Raw genomic sequence first — 20033 nt, 5'->3', positions numbered from 1 at the left:
AACTTCTGTCTGCCTCAATTTTCTCCACTATAAAATGGGGATCATAACAGCACCTACCTCACAAGGTTGTCGTGAAGAATAAATGTGATCAAATGAGATAATATCTTTAAAGCACTTAGCACAGCAAGTGTAGATGCTTAATAAATGCTTGCTTGTTCTTTTCCCTAACACTTTACACCTTTTACTTAAATAAATGTGATTTGCATAGCTTGTGCTGTGGAAAGAAACCATGGATGTAATGACTTTTTGGTAAAAAAAAAAAATAGAGGCACTGTTATATAAAGTTTTAAATCCACTGATCTATCACCACTCTTCCTAACCAATTTTACTTTAAAGTCTGATTTCTTTAATTGATGATAAATACTTTCTGCCTGACCCAATTAAGCTTTGTTAGATAAGGAAAAATATTAATAAGATAATTTTAATCAATTTTATACTTATTTTCAATAGATAAAAACAGTTTGATCGATCTTTAAAATCTTATTAAAGCAACAGATCAAGAATTATTTTTAATTAATGAATAAAATACCAATATTTCATTGGTAATAAAAAAAAATCTTCAGCTGTGAAGATAAAACCTGTAACTCTGCATTAGTGATGACATTATCTTAGAGAACTCTTGTTCTACTATGTACAAAAATTGGTGATGTGGGCAACTCCCACCAAAAAACAAAAAAAAAACAAAAAAACTTGGGTTTAAATATTTTAAGATTGCAATAATTTTTATCACTAATTTAAAATGTTCTAATGACCAAAGAACTGAAAGAAAATATTTTAGTAAGTTATCAAATCTTAAAGACATCTTAAAAGTGCTGGCAAAATAAATTTTACCCCAGATATAATTTAAAAATAAGTGAATAAGGAGAATAAAAGTTAGTCATTAACCAAAGCTAAAATAACAATCTTTAGCTATTTGCATCTTTAATTTGGACACAGGAAAATTACTGACCTTTGCACTGTTTTTCATAGTTTTCAGATAAGAGATGATAGCAACAGCCAACGCTGCAAACTCCTTTGATTTGAGATTTAGATGTAAATATCCGAAGAGTATTCGGAGCAAGATCCCCACATGTATGCAGACCCACCATAATGCAATCCTTTCACAAAGAAAGAAAAGGAGGAAAAAAGTTATTATGTTGTTAGCAAAAACGAGAGTTTAAAAAAGCTACTCAGATGAAAAAATTTAAATATTGAAAAGTACATAATTGTCTTAGCTTCTGTGACCACCAAATTCCCCTGGTTTTTTTTTGAAAATTTATATACTAAAATAGGTACTACACACAAATTGACAATATTGATTTGCTATCAATATGGAATATCCCCCCCCATTGATAACAGAATGGGAAACAGCATTACACAGTGGAAAGAAAGAATCCTGGTTTAGAGACTGAAGACTGGGTTTCAAATGAAGTCACTTTGACATTCTGGGCCTCAGTTTCCTCATCTATAAAGTGACACAGTAGAACAGAATGATCTCTTTCTTACTCTACATCCATGAACTAATGATATTACATGGGAATTTCATGATCTAATGATGACAGGTCTAGACCCTCCATGCTGTACTTGGGACCACTGGGATTTCTAAAATAGCTAACTAGACTAAAAGCTGGGCCATAAAATGAAGCAAACAAGATGAGAAACTATCAACTAGGAGGGCTCTGCACCTTCTCCACTACTCCATCTTAGCCAGATGCCCAGAGCACCTAGGGCTTAAATAACTTACACAGAACCAGTATGAAGAGAAGTGGGATTTTAATACAAAGTATTAACATAATATTGGGTGCCAACTTTCCCTCTATATTAAATAACATGAAATATGCAAAAATTGTTCCCCTAAAGTACATTTTCCTTTTGATTGGTTAATTAATTTAAGGCCAATTGACTTAGACTTAATGTTTGTCTCTTACTATCATCATATTCTCTTTCCTTCTCTCGCTCTCTCTCTCTCTCTCTTTCTCACACAAGCGTGCACGCACACGCGCGCGCGCACACACACACACACACACACACACACTTTAGCTAGTTAAGTACCATACAAAGTGAGTTGACTTAATGAAGTATCTAAAAGACCAATCATAAGGCAATCTCAGTAATGATATCATATGGCTACCATAAGAATCACTCCCAAGTTATTACAGTGTTAGTGTTAAAAGGGCACTTAGATGTTACCCAGCACAACACCTTCATTTTATAAATGTGGAAAGTGAGTCCCAGAAGGTCATGTCAGTAAGGTTTTGAATAACCATTCCTTCCTTATCCAGTTCTCATTTTTTTGTTACTGTTCAGTAATTTTCAGTCATGCCTGCCTTTTCATGACCCCTTTTGAGGTTTTCTTGGCAAAGAAACAGGAGTACTTTGCTATTTCCTTCTCCAGTGATTAAGGCAAATAGAGGTTAAGTGACTTGGCCAGGTCATAAACACAGCTAGTAAGTGTCTAAGGCCAGATTTGAACTCAAGAAGATGTCTTCCTGACTCTAGGCCTGGAATTCCATGCACTATGGCGCCACCTAGTGGCTTCTAGTTCTCATTCTACTATACCACTTTGCCTCTCAAAGAGCTAGCTATTGAATTTAACGACTATTACTGCACAACACAAACATACAATATATGTTACATATTATGACATATATAATAAATATTAATGTTATGTTCAATATACTCGCCTTATAAGGTTTTAAAGTCAACAATGCACTGAATATATTTTAAACACGTGTATAAATCAGAAAATATGAAAGTGATATACAAGGCTCACATGTACTATTCTGTTTCTTTCATATACCAGACAATTGTTTCATTTATATTTTTTTATGCCTCGTGGATTATAGGTATTCTTAATAATTGAATTGAACACTGCAAATTATTTGCTGTAAGGGAATTTTGCTCAATTTAATACTTTATTCACTTTTTTTTTTGGCAATTGGGGTTAAGTGACTTGCCCAGGGTCACACAGCTGGTAAGTGTCAAGTGTTTGGTCTGAGGCTGGATTTGAACTCAGGTACTCCTGACCTCAGGGCCAGTGCTCTATCCACTGCGCCACCTAGCTGCCTCTTCAATTTTATACTTTGATAAAAATCATTCTCAGGCTATAGGATTGAGAAATGAAGCCAAGAGTCTCTAGTCAATTAAGAAGCATTTATTCAGCACCTGCTATGTGCCAGGAACTGTGGTTGGCACTGGGGATACCAAAACAATAACAACAACAATGAAGCCAACCCTGCCCTTAAGGAGCTTACATTCTATCTATCCAGTGTAGAAATACAAATATTAATAGAGTTATATACAGAATATATGCTAAATAAATGCTAAGTTATTTTGAGAGGAATGCAGCTTGGAGTTTGGGGGAATCAAGAAAAGTCTCCTGTTAGAATGCAGGTCTTGGGCTAAGTCTTGAGAAAACAAGAGATTCTAAGAGGCTGACGTGAGGAAGCAGTGCATTCTCTGAATGGGGGACATAGTAAAACGTCGTGGAGGATGAGTACACAGCTTCTCACTTATAAAATGAAAGGGCTGGGCTAGATCGGGAGTGTCAAACTTGAGCTTAAAATGTAATTGGGAAATATCTGACAAAATAAACAAAAATGCAGCACAGATAGTGTTGATTTGTCATTTTCTAAATCAATATACAGGCTGCAGGGATCCATTTCTGTTTGGGTTTGACACCACTGGACCAAAGGACCTCGAAGGTCACTTCAAGTTCTAAATCTATGATTCTATCCTTCACACAAAAGGTGCTTTGAATCCAGTGGAAGAATAAATGAGCCACAAATTTTTTTCTTCTTCCTGGCTACTGTACCTTTTTCTGTACTGTTTTATTTTGTTTGATTATTTAGAAGTTTAAGTAACTATTTAGATGCTGGAATATTTGAGGTTGTGGGTGCCAAAGAATTAAGGATAAAATGTCTACAAGATAGAATGATGACAGAAGTATAAATAGCTCTACCCATCCTGGCTTCTTTCTTCTTTATTACAATGTGAAGAACACACAATCAGGTCCTTCCCTTACAGGTCTAGAAAGCACTTGTTTTATATGACTACTGTGTTTACAGAATTCAATGTAATCAGAATCATAAGGCATCATTTCTATAAGCTAGGAGCCTGTAGCTTTATTATCCAAAATTGAAATTGTTAATGTTATGATAATAACATAGAGGATTTCAGCATTATGAAATATAAATCCTTGTGATCCCCAGAAATATCTGAATTGGTAATATCCATATTGATATTACCTGGAAAACAGCCCTCAATTAGAAAATAGACCTTTGGTGTTAACATTTAAGGTCCTATGGGAAATGTTTTGGTGCCATTACCCTTCTAGATCCTTAACAGACATACAGGGGAGGCAGAATCTAAATAGCACAGCAAGCAGAGAGAAAGAGAGAGGAAAGAATCAAAGATTATTGAAGTTTTGATCTTATGCGGTACTCTACCACCTGAGACACTTGTCCAGAGTCACACTGCTAATGTCAGAAACAAGATTCTAACACAGATGGTCTGACTCCAAATTCAGTGTTGGTTCTACTCCACCAATAATAGAGTTTGTTGTATTTTATCCTGTAACTGATGAGGAACCTCCAAAGGTTTCTAAGCACGAAAATGATACGATCAGACTTACGGATTAGCAAAGTTGGCAACCATGTGAAGTAGCTATTGCGAAGGGGAAAGCAGGGGTTCTCAGCCTGATGTCCATGGGTACATTTCATGGCAGTCAGTGAACTCAAGTGGGAAAAACATTTCAATATAATTGGTTTCCTTTATATGCATATGTATTTCATTTTATGCATTTAAAAACATCATCCCAAGAAGGGGTCTATGGACTTTGCCAGACTGCCAAAGCAGTCCATGAAACAAAACAGGCTAAGAACCCCTGAGTGAGAGGCTGGGAGAACAAGAGGGACCAGTAAAAATGTTATTGCAATAATCCAGGTGAGAAGTAATGGCGGATCTCAACGAGGACAATGGCAGTATAAATGGACAGGGTCCACCAAGAGAGATCTTGGAGAAGTAGGATAAACATGGCTTGGCAAGTGAGGAGTGAGGAAGAGGAAAGAATCAAAGATTATTGAGGTTTCAAGCCTCAAACAACTGAGGTACTTTTGTTCTCAAGTTTCTATTTGAATTAAGGGACCTAGAATCAATACATTCTCCATGAAAGGTACTATACTTTGGAATGAGCTCCAGTCAAACTGGCTTATAGGACCCAGGAAAGACTAATTCAGATTTCTTTTCCTCTGGCTTTTTTTTAATTAGCCTACTGATAATTTATCATAAGGCTACTTATGTATTCTGCTGCTATTTTTAAAAACTACAAACATTTTTAGAACAACTTTTATTATTTTAATAAAATATTTAACTACCTCCAGATCTGTAATGATGTCACAAAGTTCAGATTCTGCAGTGATAAAACAGGTTAAAGGTGAATAAATGCTTGGTCCATTGGACTCCTTTGTTTGGTCCTTGAAGGTCACCATCTTTTTTCCCTCTTCATGTTCTTCAAAAAGTCTCCCATAGTCTTCAGTGGCTGGAGAAGCAGATCTGATGGCATCAACTGGCAAAATATTTAAAAGAGGCGATCTATTCTCCAGAAGGAAGCTGCCAGGTCTTTGTGGCAGGGGGTCAGTATGATTTTCCATTTGCCTTGTGACATCAGAAATTATAGTGTCTGTGAAATCTGACAGAACCGGATCTGAGAAAGCTCTCTTGTCTTCATTTGTAAGACTACTGTTTATACTTAAGAGCTTTTCTTGGATATTTGTTTTACATTTCTGTCCATCTTGGCCTGTACTTTCTGCTTTGTCTAACACCTGACCACCAATATGTAGTCTTGAACGAGTCTGATAGACTCTCCAGTGTTTCTTCAATTTCCTGTTTCTTTCCTTTGCTCCATGAGTATTGACATTTGAGGAATCAATTCCATAAACCTTTAAGCCATACTGCATGGACAGAAAGGAGCTTAGATAGCCTTTACCAGAGCCAAGGTCAATCACCTAAAGTAAAGAAGACAGCAGAAATCAAAAATAGCTTGCACTATCCCAAAAAACAAGCCATTTTTCAACCAAAGGTTCCTAAAAGGAGAGCAGAGTTTTACATATAATATGGCTTCAATAATTTCCTTAAGTATTATAATACAGAGAGATATTTGATCATATTAAATTTTGACTTCTGGTTTCAAGTTATAAACCAATAAAAGACTTAGCTATTAATGTAGAATTTTATAAAAAGCAAGTGGCTGAATACAGAAATATAGCAAAATCTTAATCTGACTTCTTTATACTTATATAAAAATTAAACAGTTAAGTCATAACAGATATTAGTCATTCTAGCTAAATGTAGTTCACATAGATTTTATATATATATATATATATGTATATATCAGGGACAGTCTTTATAATTCATTAGTATTAATCTCAAAAAGAATGGATTTGGGTGGAAATATCTTCTGTTCTTTCCACGTGTGATGGAAGTCTATTCATTTTTTATTTTTATTCTACCGATACTGTTCTTCCAAAGAATCAAGACAGGTGTTCGTTCTTAGCTTGTGGTTTGAGAACTTGGTTAAAAAAAAAAGGGGGATAACTATTTCAATATAATTGGTTTTCTTTATAATCCTATTCTGAGAAGCAATTCATAGGTTTCGCCAGATAGCCCAAAGGGGTTTATGACTCCAAAAAGATTAAGAATCCCTAGTTCAAGAAAACACATTCACATAAATATCCCACTCTCAGTCCATTCTCACTCTGAGACTAGTAAAAATTAAGTGTTCGTTATTTATATTACTATTTTGACTGCTTACGTAGCCCCAACCTTGGCTCCAAATCACGTCATCTATATCACTAAAGGAGTAGAAATGTCATTAGTTTAATTCTAGTTCAATCTAAAGGTCTGTTTCTAATTTAACTAAGTGTTTATAAAACTGTAATAAGAATCAATGACAAACAATCATATACACATAAATACCTACCTGGGAGTACTGTTGTCTGTAGACTGAAAAGAAGTCAAACAAAGTTCCTCATCTAGGTCACTGATTCTTAAATCTCAGAGGATGCTATACCATATATATGTTATTATCTGATTTCACAAAATCAACTACATAAAAAGAGCACATTTTAACACCTGCCTATTTGAAAATTTAAATCATTTTATATTTGAGATTTTATAAAGAATTTCACAACACCTTTAAAATAACATGAGAATCTGTGAGGTAAGCAATAAAAGCTGGGTTTGGAATTACTGATTCCTTAGGATGTCAGGATCTAAAACAGACAAAACTGAAAGTGACAAGCCAATAAACAAACAGTTTATCTGTGGGATGCAAAGGACACTGAATCACAAACAGGAATAAATTAAGATGGAAAGTGATATGTACTGGAGACTGATTCCAACACTACTCCAGTTACTCTGTTCATACACTTCAGTGGTATAGCCCCATTTGCTGTGTCTTTTTATTGGTGCACCGGTTGCTAACTTGCCCCAAAACATTCCTGCTTCAACAACAACAACAATGATCCTGAGTCCCAATTTTGTTTAAAACTTTTGCCAAGCCAAGTTCAGAGTTTCTGGGAGATTGTTAGTTCTTTGGAAACAGAGCCTAGGTTATACCCATCTTTGTACCTGTCCCATTTACCACAATGCCTTGGAGGAAATGGCAGTTAATAAATATTATTACATTGAAAGAAAGTATATGAAGTAAGACAAAAAAGGTAACTAGATGTAGGAGTAGTAGATATTTAATAGATGCTAGTCAATACCCCACCCCTCCCCCCAAAAAAAGGCAATAAAAAGAAAGAAGTAGAAGAAAGCAGGTTTCAGTCTATACTCTCAGTCCATCAGTTCTTGATTTGGATGTGCAAAACAGGTTTCATCATAAGTCCTTGGAATTGTGGTAGGTCCCTATGTTGCTTAGAATTAATAAGTCCTGTAAAGTTTATTATCTTTATAATATTGCTGCTGCTGTATAAATTATTCTCCTGATTCTGCTTACTTCACTCTGCATCAACTGATACAAGTCTTCACAGGATTTTCTGAAACCATTCCCTTTATCATTTCATACAGTACAATAGCATTCAAAGACATTCATATACCATAACTTATTTAGCCATTCGCCAATGGATGGGCAGCCCCTCAGTTTCCAACTCTGTCAACACAAAAAGAACCTCTATAAATGTTTTTGTACATACAGGTCCTTTTTCTCTTCCTTGGATCTCCTTGGGTATAGACCTAGTGGCAGTGTCAGGGTACGTACAGTTTAACAATCTTTTGGGTATAGTTCCAAATTGCTTTCCAGAATGGCCAGACCAGTTCAAAGATGGACCAACAGTGTATTAGTGCATCTATTTTCCTACAATTCCCCTAAAGCATGTCACTTTCCTTTTTTGTCTTCTTAGCTAATCTGATACATATGAGGTAGTTCCTTAAGGCTGCTTTAATTTGCATTTCTCTAATTAGTAGTGATTTAGAGCTATTAGCATATTGATAGTTTTAGGGCAGCTAGGGTGGGGCCGTAGATAGAAGGCCAGGCCTGGGGTCAGGAAGACTCATCTTCCTGAGCTCAAATATGGCCTTGAATACTTACTAGCTGTGTGACCTTGGCCAAGTCACTTAACCTCGTTTGCCTCAGTTTCCTCATCTGTAAAATGAGCTAGAGAAGGAAATGGCAAATCACTCCAATTTCTTTGCCAAGAAAACCCCAAATAGTGTCACAAAGACATTTTTCATGACTGAAAAATGACTAAACAACAAAAATTGATAGCTTTATTTCTTCCTCTGTAAACTTTCCATTCACATCCTTTGATCATTTATCAATTGGGGAATGGATTTTATTCTAATACACAATTCTACCATTTACTTACTTTTGTGACCTTGTGCAAGTGACTTGGACTACTTCAATTCACCTAGCCTACTGCTCAAGTGAATATTCCTTCCTATGAGATCCATGCCTTTACTAGTCCCCTGAAATGATGAGAACCTTGGAGTGAAATGACTGGTCACTTTTCAAATTTGTGATTTGAAAAATAGATGAAAGTCAAGCATCATCTGAAATGTACTCTAGGTTGTGAGAGAGCATATTTCAAAGGGTTCAGAAAAGGGATTGATAGAATATCTTAAAAACTCTAGAGGGAAAAATCAGCTCAGGAGAGATAAAAAGGTCTTTGAAACTGAATGCTGGCACTTTTCTGTTTAGTAAGAACACTGGAAACAAATCTGGCGCCCATCAATTGGGGAATGTCTAAACAAACTGCAGTACTGAATGTAATGCAAAATTATTGCACTGTAGGAAATGGCAAATTCTAGGAATTCAAATTTTACATGAACTGGACAATTCACACAATGGTTACAATAATGCAGATGAAAAGAACATTAAAAGGTTGCTGAACTAAGATGAAGGTCAAATGCAATGACCAATCTTCATCCTGGAGGATGGACACTTCCTTTCAGTGAAGTGGAAGACTATTAGATTACATGTGTTGTCACACATGGTTGCAATGTTGTTCCTTTTTCCTTACTTTTTTCTCCACAGAATCCTGTGGAGCAGGGTGCAAAACAAATGGCATTGATAAAAACATTTTTTAATGGTATAGAATGCTGAAAATATAAAAAGAAATCATTCCTATTGGGATAAAGGAGGGGAGTCATCAAAAGAAACCAGTGAGGATGCATAGAGAAATCATTGACCAACTTAGATTTTTTTTAAAAAAAATGTGGAGAACACAAATGCAGAGATACATGGGAGGATAAATACATGAGTAAGCAATGTACTGTAGGAATAGTAGCACCAAAGTATATCAAGAAAAGCTGAGGACAACAGAAAGGACATTTAGTCTTTTTTTAAAAGTTTGAACTACACTGGAGCAAAACAGGAGAATAAAAAGAAGGGACAGACAGATGCTTGTTGTGGAGGACTATTATAACTGACAACAGAGGGAAGACAGATCTGCTTTGATTTTTACTTTGCTCCTGTTTTCTCTGCCAAGGGAATGACTTTTGGACTGGAAAGGACAGCCCCAAAAGTGGCTAAAAGGGAGCTGACAGCCCAAATAAGGAGGGGGTTGTAGGAGAAAACCCAGCTGTCCAGGGTGAATTCGTGTCAATTAGCCCAGAGGAACCAATGTCCTGGGGGTCATGAAAGAAGAATTCTGAGGCATAATTAAGGTTACCTGGAGAAGGACCCTGGAGAAGGGGAGAGGTACTGAAAGACTGGAGGAGGACAAATGTACCCATTTTTTTTTAAGGATTGGGGGGAGTGAAGAGAATGTGATCTGGGGGCTTGTGAAATAGATGTTTGTCAAAATCCTAGGACAGGAATGGGTAACCCGAGACCTGGAGGCCACATGCGGCCCACCCCTATCCTGGGGTGTGTAATTAAAGAGATGATTTGTGACCCTTTCTATGCACAGGACTCTCAGATCTATCTGTCTAATCCAGGGGTGGGAAACCTATGGCCTCCCAGATCCTTAAGTGTGGCCTTTTGACTGAATCCAGATTTTACAGAACAAATCCTTGTCTCTCTCCTAAGCTCCAGTCTCACATTAGTCAATGTTTTTTGGACAGCTCTTCAACTCAGTTGAGCACAACAAAGAATTATGTCTCCCCCCCGCCCCTACAAACCCATCCTTCTTCCAAACTTCTCTATTACTGTCCAGGTCAGCTGGGTGGTATAGTGGATAGAGTACTAGACTTAAAGTCAGGAAGACCTGAGTTCACCCTAGATACTTACTAGCTGTGTGAGCTTAGGCAAGTCACTTCACATCTGTTTGCCTCAGTTTCCTCATTTGTAAAATGGGAATAATAACAGCATCTACCTTCCAGGGTTGTTATTGAGGGTCAAATGAGGTAATAATGGCAAAGCGCTTAGCACACTACCTGGCACATAGTAGGTGCTATAAAAGTCACCCAAGTACACAGCTTCAGTTATAATCCTCCACTCCTCATTTTCATTCACTCCACACAACCATTCAGTTGATTTTGTCCTTTCTCTTTCCATATAAATCCACGACATCTCCCACATTTATCCACTTATTTCTGTTCACATAATCACCACTCAGGTTCAGACTCCAGTCACCTCTCACCAGATACCTGCAGTATCCTCCTAATTGGCACCTCAAGTATTTCCTCACTCCAGTAAATTCTCTACACAGCTGTCAAAGTGATTTTACTAATATGCAGCAGATTTGACCATGCCCTCCCTACAACAGATGTCACTGGTGCCCTGTTATCCCCAGGACCAAACATAAATGTGTCTCTGGTATTTAAAGCGCTTCACAAACTTGCCCTTCCTATCCTTCCAGTACTGTGCTGTTTGACTTCTTTTTTTTTTAACAAGGATTTGGCTAAAGGTCATGGCATGATGGCATGAACATCGCAACTGCTGGGACCGAAAGCCATAAAGGGAGAGCTAATACACAGGATGATAACGGTAGGATCCAAAAATATTCTGAGAGGCTATGTCATTAGGTCAAATCTAGTCAGTTAAAATTTAATAACCATAAATGTTAAGTCTTACACTTGTGTTTTTATATATATATATAAATAAAACTTCAAAAGGCAAAATGTGGAAAGAATGGTTAAACAGCAATTTGTCTGGAAAGGATCTGGGAGTTTTAGGGGCCTGCTCAATATGAGCCAATCGTGTGATAGGAAAGCCAAGAAGCTAATTCTCTCTTGGCCTTCAGGGAGGAAGCGCACTTCCAGGAATAAGGACGTTAGATTCCTGTGATACTCTGCCAGGGCTGGGCCACATTTGGAGTATTATATTCAGGTCTGAGTAATTAGGAAGGACACTGATAATCAATCAATCAAACAATAAACATTAAGCACCTATTATGTACCAGGCACTTTGCTGGGGATATAAAACTGGCAAAAGACAGTCCCTGCTCTCAAGGAGCCCACAATCTAATGAGGGAAGACAATAAACAAGCAAATACATATAAACAAGCTCTATACAGTATAAAAAAGAAATAATTAACAGAGGGAAATCAATGGAATTAAGAGGGTTTCCTGTAGAAGATGGGATTTTAGCAGGGTCTTAAAGGAAGCCAAGGAAGCCTGTAGGTGGAGAAGAAGAGGGAGAGTATTCCAGGTATGGGAAACAGCCAGAGAAAGTAAAACAGTTTTCAAAGGAAGGCAGTGAAGACAGTGAAGCGCCTTGTGTTCGTGCCATATGAGGACTGTGTGCAGGTTGGGGCATAAATCCCTTCCCTGGATGAACTTTGTGCAATTTCTCCCCCTCCTCTGTGCTGTTTGTCCACTTGTTGCCCATTATGGGGAGGCCGCTTGCTCTCCCTGCCCCCCTTTTTATGTTTATTCCCCTTGTCTCTGCTTCAGTAGCCACCACCCTAGTTAAGATCTTCAACACCTGCCGCCTGGACTGTTGAAACAGCTTCCTAACTGATCTTCCTGACTCCAGTCTCTCCCCATGCTAGGCAGTGTTTAGCCTACAGAAGATGAGAAATGACAGCTGCGTTCAAGTATTTGAAAGACTTTTATTCAAAGGAAGGATGAAACTTGTTCTTTTTGGTCAGAGGGGAGCAATGAGAGGATAGAGACCAATTAAGATTTGGTGCTGGGAAAAACTTAGCCAGTAGAGCTACCCAAAAATAGAATGAGTTGCTTTGGGAAGAAGCTAGGTAGCACACTGGATATGGAAAGAAAGCTGAACCTGCAGTCAGGACGACCTGAGCTCAAATCTGGCCTCAGACACTTACTACTAGCTGTGCGACCCTGCACAAGTCACTTAACCTCTGTCTGCCTCAGTTTCCTCACCTGTTATATGGTGACAATAATATCTCTCAATGTTGTTGTAAGGATAAAAAGAGATCATATTCGTAAAGTGCTTTGCAAACCTCAAAGTGATATATCAATGTCAGATAGTTATTATCTAGGTTCGTTATTGGAGGTCTTCAAACAAAGGCTTGATGTCTACTCATCAATTATGTGGCAGAAAGGATTATTTTTCAAGTAAGGTTTTGGAATCACTAGATCAAGGGATTATTAACTTGGGGTCAGAGAACTTGATGTAGACATCAACAGACAGACAGTTGGGCATGTAAGCCAACTCAGAACTTAGTGAGAATCAAACTGAATCAATCTACCACATTCCCTACAAGTGGTCATCTTGTCTTTGCTTGAAGAATGGGAATGAGGAGGAACTGACGAGCTCCTGAGGTGGCCTACTCCACTCTTGGATAGCTTTAATTGCTTAGAAAGTTTTTCCTTACAGAGCTAAAATCTGCCTCCTTGCAATTTCCAGTTTCTAGCTTCTAGTCATCCTGTCTGGTGCCAAGCAGAACACGTCTAATCCGTCTTCCATATGGCAGCCTTTCTTGATGACCCAATACAAATACTTGGTGGCCTTTCTCTTTCAACTTTCCTAGATGGATATCCCTCCAAGACATATTTCCAAGGCTGTGCTCCTAGTCCCAGCTGGCCCTGTCAAATCTCCAACCCTAATGGAATACCCAGGCTCCAAAATATTTCAGGCTTGGATTGACTCTCGTCTGGGCACCTTCAACTTCTTTCAGGATCTGGTCATACATCTTCTTATTTTAGAGATCTTCTTTATCCCTTAGCTAGGGATAAAGACACTAAAATGGGGCTGCTGATCTAGGCCAATGCCCTAATTTTAAAGATCTGGGAAATCAAGGCCCAGAGAAGTGAAAGGATCTGCCCACAGTCATAGAACTAGCAAATATCATAGCCAGAACAGAACCCAGATCTCTAGGACTTTTAACACGACACAATGCCACCTTACCTAGTCAGAAAAGTTGGGCTCTACTCTTGATCCTGTCATTAACTTGAAAGTCACCTTCTATGAACCCTAACTTCCTCTGCTGAAAATGAAGGAGATGGATTATGTCTCTACTATGCTTTTCAGCTTTACAAATTCCTTTCTTTCCTTACACATCAATATATCTAGATTTATCACTTCTTATCTGCTATTTCATCATGATTTAGACATTTTATTGTTTCTTGTAAAGATTTACTCTAAACCAATCTTATCACAAGACGTACAAAAACAAGGTTTCTTGACCTCTGACTCACGGAGGAAGAAAAGTGTGAGGAAGGTGGGGTATATTGTGGCATATTTGTCTTGCAATAGCTTCAACCAGATGAGGGACAGAGGCAGCTCCTACTAAAATCTGACCCTTCTAAAGTCTGCCTTGCCCCTATACCTGTTCCCTGTTGCCTTTACTTTGTAAGCTTCCATCCATGAATCAAGGAAGGAGACTTAAGGTCTCTACTTTCAACTCTCTCCCACTATAGAAATCTCTCCTACATCCTGACTGACAGGTGAGAATCCAGCTATCACTGAAATACTGCCAGTGACTAGGACTTTGCTACCACACAGGAAAGTCTATTCTATTATTAAATTAGACTCTAAGATTAAAATTTGTCGCCCTCCCATACACCTATTCATATACACATGCATGTCCCTCCCCCCGAACTGCCACATGCACACATGCACTCACACAGATACTTCTTTTATGCCTTTTTGGGTCACATGAAGTAAGATTGTTCTCTTTGCCAAAGTAGAGGTAGTGTACCTCTACACTACCTGGGGTATTGCAGCAGGCTTGGGATACTATGTCACGTTGCTTTTAGAATTGGGCTGGATGGATTCAAGTATCCTTTGAACCTACCAAGAGGACCACCTTACATCTCAATCCAAGAGAAAAGGATATTCAAACCCTAGGAAGGCTTTCTGAGGTAGGTGTGCCCTCCTTCTACTATAATTCCTTTTCCTTTTATCTTGTTCCTTAGTCATAGGAAAGTAATTAGTCTGACTGTAGTATATAAGAGGGGGCAGTTAAGGTGGCTCAGTGGATAAACTACTAAGCCTAGAGTCAAGAAGACCTGAGTTCAAATCCAGGCCCTTTCACAGGCCTCAGACACTTATTAGCTATGTGATCCTAAGCAAGTCACTTAACCTCTGATTGCCTTAATCCACTGACGAAGGAAGTGGTGAACCACTCCGGTATACTTACCAAGAAAACCCCATGGACGGTATGGTTCATGGGGTCAAAAAGAGTCAGGCATGAATGAATGACTGAATAACAAAAATATACAGTATTATCCTTATTCTAACCTATTTTGAAAACAGGAAGACCATCTCAGATATTCTGCGATGGACTGAAGGTCAAATGACTTGCATTCTATTTCTATCTCTTGCACAGACCAGCTATATGAATTTGGCAAATCATATTATCTCTCTCTGCCTCTACCTCATTCTTCTGTAAAATGAGATGAGAGAAAGGGGTACATTATATCAACAGTTCTCAAACTTTTTTGGTCTCAGGATCCCTCTACATTTAAAAATTACTGGGGCAGCTAGGTGGTGCAGTGGATACAGCACCGGCCCTGGATTCAGGAGGACCTGAGTTCAAATCTGTCCTCAGACACATAACACTTACTAGCTGTGTGACCCTGGGCAAGTCACTTAACCCCACTGCCTAGCCAAAAAAACCAAAACAAAACATAAAAATTACTGAGGACCCTCCCTCATTAGAGATTTTGTCTATGTGGGTTATATTTATAAATATTAAATTTTAGAAATTAAAACATTTTAGTATTATTATGAAAATAATTCTTACCTCATGGACCCCCTGAAAGAGTCTCATAGACTCCTGGGGACCCTGGCCACATTTTTAGAACCACTGGATTTTAACATTCCATTATAGGTCCTAGATGAAGGAGGCAGCTACAGATATGGAGAAGAAACTGTTCAGAGGCCTTTAGAGTACAAATGCAAAAGAATTTGGTGAATGACTAAAAAGAAAAGATGAAGAAAATGGGTACGTTATAGATAACTAATCTTCTTTGTCACATGGCATCAGGCCTGGAGTCTGAGAAAAAGGATACAATGGAATATATAACCTTGGGAATCATCACCAACTGACAACAAATGAATTACTGAAAATTGATGAACTTTTTGAGAAAGCGGATACTGAATGACAGAGCAGAAGGTTCAGGATTGAGTCTCAGAGAATATGATGAACTTCAACTCAACTAACTGAAAAACACATATAAGTCCCTAACTCGAGTGACTTTTCCCCCATCAACAGCTTTGCCTCGTTTTAACTCTATGAACGTCAAGCCTCCCCCAGGATAAAACTATCACCTGAAAAATCATCACCATTCAGACTGACTCAGCTCTTGACACTCAACACCTTTTCAGCGGCCTCTCCCCTCTAAGAGGAAGGCTGGAGAATGGAGCAAGAGGGAATTGCATTGCTAGTTAATTAGGAAAGCTCTTATGGAGAGATTACAGCTATACTTTCAAGGGGGAAAGAACAAATTAGGAAGAGGGGAGTTTTTGATATGGATTAGTGTGAGAAACGTGAATGTGTGACGGGAAGAAGACAGAATCAGCTGGGGGCTGCTAGTAGGAAATGTCAAAGTTAAATATTCAAGAACTGCTTGGTGGAAAAGTTTATATCATCTGGGAAGGATATTGATCTTGGGAAGGTTAACAAAGAGCCAATGAAAGGTTCGGGAAAGAGTGATGATGCGGTCAGAGCCGTGACTGAGAAAAATGATCTCAGTGGTGTAGTGCTGGAAGCAGTGAGTCTAATGAGGGTAAAATTACAATCATATAGCCAGAAAACGCCTTCAGACATATTATTCCCTTTGCTCAGGAACACCCTTCCCCGCAAACTTCTCCCAGCAGTCTTCTGGTCTGTGTCAAAAAACCTTCTCAAATACTACCTCTCCAAAGCCTACAGCTGCTATGTGAAATAAGAATGGTATTTTTCCTTTCCCAATTAAGAAGGACTTACTCTCATGTCTAGAACTAAAGAATAAAAATGAACTAATTTTAATGTGAAGAAGGACTTCAGAGGTTATCTAGTTTGATTTTCTTCCCAGAATCATTTCTTCTGTAGCACCCTAGACAGAATGTTATAAACTATCTGTTTTAACCCTTCTGGCCATGGAGAACTCACTACATTACTAACCTAGGATCCATTCTAGGTATTTGAAAATCCATCTATATTCTGAGTTGAAATGCTGTTCCCCTGTAACTTCTTCCATCTGGAGCAATAACTATTTGACAATGATTCTTGTCCTCCCCAAGTCCTTCTTTGGACTAAATCTTTTTTGGGGGGGTTAAAAAAAATCCAACACAACCTGGGTTGTGCTTCAAAAGTTTATTTGGAAGTTGGTTGTTTTGAATTTGGACTCCATTTTCCCATGGAAACAATATTATAAGTGGTGATTAAGTTCCCAGGTCAGCTCACAAATAGCTAATTGAACCATATTACAGTCGAAATACACCACTAATGTAAAAGCCTAAATTCTAGGTATCCAGAACAGGAAGTCTTCATAGGGAAATCTGTCCTTCTTTCTTGAGGAAGGGGCAACTCTAGACAAATCTTCAAATTAAGGAAACCCTATCTTTGACAATTACCTGTCTGCACCTCATTCCGCTTCATGCTGCTGCTGTCTCCTACCTACCAATGTCATCATGCTGCCCTATACTGTAGGGGATAAATCGATCTGGCCTCATCCCCAGAAGTGCTGAAGGCAAACAAATTAATTTTCCAGTATAAGCTCCATTCAAAACTTATTCCACTCAGCATAACTATCTCAGTGAGGTATTTGGAAGAAAGTAATCTGATTTGATTAATTTCTACTAATACGTGAAATCATTTTAGAGGAGAATACCCATTAACCTGATCCAAGTTTTTATTTGGTAGAATTTCAGGTCCTATAGCAAAATGATTTTTTTTAGGAAATTAGGAGGAAAATAGGTTTTATATAGGGTTCCTACACAATGCCACTCATCCTTGCCTGGAAGAATAAAACTATTTACTCTCCTCTAGACTTCTCTGTTTTGATGTGAGCTCATCACCTTTCGTGCATAACCTGACCCTCCTTCTGAATACCCAATTTATAGTGATGGCATTGCCATTCTCCCAATGCTCCAATATCATTAAGGCCAGCTTTTTTTTTTCAGGCTCTTATTGCTTCTTCTCTGGACCACAGTAACAGTCTTTCAACTGGGCTCTCCTCTCTTCAGTCCATCCACTGCTGTCAAAATCATGTACCTGAGGCACAGTCTAATCATATTACTCTCCTGATCAAAACCTTTGGGTGACTCCCCACTTCCTATGTCCTAACTAAAACAAAACTCCCTAGCCTGGCATTCAAAGAAATCTTTCTACTTTCTAGTTCCAACTTCCTTTTTCCTCTCCTTTTTTCCCTCCACATACTTGCATAAGTCAGTCCCCCATATGTGAAAGTGTTTTTGGCTCATTTCCACCTACTGAAATTAAGCCCCTCTACTCAGCACTCCCTGGGAACATGCAGCCTCATTTTCACTCAGAATATTTTAAGCCCTGCCTCTCTACACACCCCCAACTTTCCACTTTTGGCTTTAAGAACTGCAAGCAAATACACATTCCCACCACCTTCAGGAATAACGTCTCCATGAACTGTTGTATTATTGCACCCACCATCTTTGTAACTTCTTAGATCATGCATAACTCCTTTATGCCACACATATCAAAGGTAAGCTCCTTGAGGGCAGGGACTACCAGGCTTTTGAATTTCTATCTCTAGGACTTAGCAGAGTGCTTGGTACATAGTAAGCACTTACTAGGTGCTTTTCATTCATTCAGTCTTTGCTCCAAGGCCCTCCTCAGATGCAACCTCCTCATGACACTTTTCCTCATCCCTCACCTAGAAATAATGTCCACATCCCTAATCGATCCTGCCACAATTTCACCTCTTCCATAAACTCCTTGAGCACAAAAATCATGCACCTTTTCAACCTCTGTACCCCTAGGACCCGGTACAATGTTTTGCCAACAAGTAACTTAATAAGTGATTTTTAATTAGAATTGAATTGAAAGGTGATGATGTGAATAGAATTTATAAACAAGGAAGCTGTAAGTTAACCTTCTAATCTTAGTCTCTTTCTCCAAGTTGCTTCTCCACTGAGAAGCAACATGGTATAGTGGAAAGGGCATGGATTTAGAGTAACGTGCGACCTTAAGAAGCAAGTCACTTAAGTGAGTTAAGACTAAGTATCTCATTTTTGTCATCTGTTAAACAAGGAAGGTTACACTAGATGGCTTCTGAAGTTCCTTTCTGGGATCCCTGTACATCTATGATCCTAAGAGAATGAATCAACTAACCAACATAAACAGTCTGGTCTGGAAAGGTTAATAAATGGACCGGACTGGTCAGTCAGAGATGCCTACCCACTCATACACAGTGGCTACTTGTTTCCAAGAAACAACCAAAATTGTGTACAAGTATAGGTCGTTTATATTTCTTATGAATATATCTATTAAGAGAATAATTCTTTCATAAGTGTATTTTATTTCTAAAATAAATATAAAAGTATTTCAAAAGTTGTTAAATAATAAGTAAAAATAATTAGAGTTGACAGATATAGAAATAATTCAGATCTTTTAGGTATTTAAAATATTATGAGTTACTTTTATTTTTCAATATTTTCTTTTTTTTTGTAAAATTAGGCAACCATCTGCAATATTTATAGCATGCATAAATTTTCCTTAATTTCACATTTTGAAAAACAATATACTACTAGAAAAACAGATTCTATACCACCCATTCCACAGGTACAGGCAAGTGAAAGAAAAGGCATTTTTCTATCTTTAAGTGATCTGTAATCTCACTTCATGGTGACTTTGTTACAAAATATGTGATTTATTTTCATAGTTCTATATGCTTTAATTAAATATTATGTATACAACATATATACACATATATGTGGTTTTGTGAGTACAGCTAAAGAACCAATAAGGAAAAACTCCTAAAAATTCATAATCTTTCCCACCCCAATTTAAAGGTAACCAAATCAGAGGGTTTTTTTTTTACAATAACTAAAATAGATTTTTTTTTCTACAATTGAGAGTCTATTTTCATCTCACTCCTAAGTATGAACAAATAAATTCTAGTGTAGCATATATCAATGAATAATGGAATAAACTTAATATAAAGCAGTCTTTTTTCTTTTTTGCTACACTGTAGTGCTGTTTTCGATTTAAAAACACTCAATATTCAGTCATAAA

General features: G+C 37.8%; 1 protein-coding gene across 1 annotated transcript in view; it reads right to left on the bottom strand.

Moving 5' to 3' along the window:
- The window catches only part of METTL25 (methyltransferase like 25), a 155481-nt gene that overhangs the window by 92935 nt on the left and 42513 nt on the right, over positions 1–20033 (bottom strand). The window contains 2 exon segments of the mRNA XM_020993463.2: positions 950–1097; positions 5355–5984. Of these exon segments, the coding sequence (XP_020849122.2) occupies positions 950–1097; positions 5355–5984 (778 nt within the window).

The sequence above is a fragment of the Phascolarctos cinereus genome, unplaced genomic scaffold (assembly GCF_003287225.1).
Source record: "Phascolarctos cinereus isolate Bilbo 61053 unplaced genomic scaffold, phaCin_HiC Scaffold_1;HRSCAF=81, whole genome shotgun sequence".
NCBI lineage: Eukaryota > Metazoa > Chordata > Mammalia > Diprotodontia > Phascolarctidae > Phascolarctos > Phascolarctos cinereus.
The sequence above is the reverse complement of the archived record's forward strand: the minus strand, read 5'-3'. Positions and strand labels throughout refer to the sequence as shown.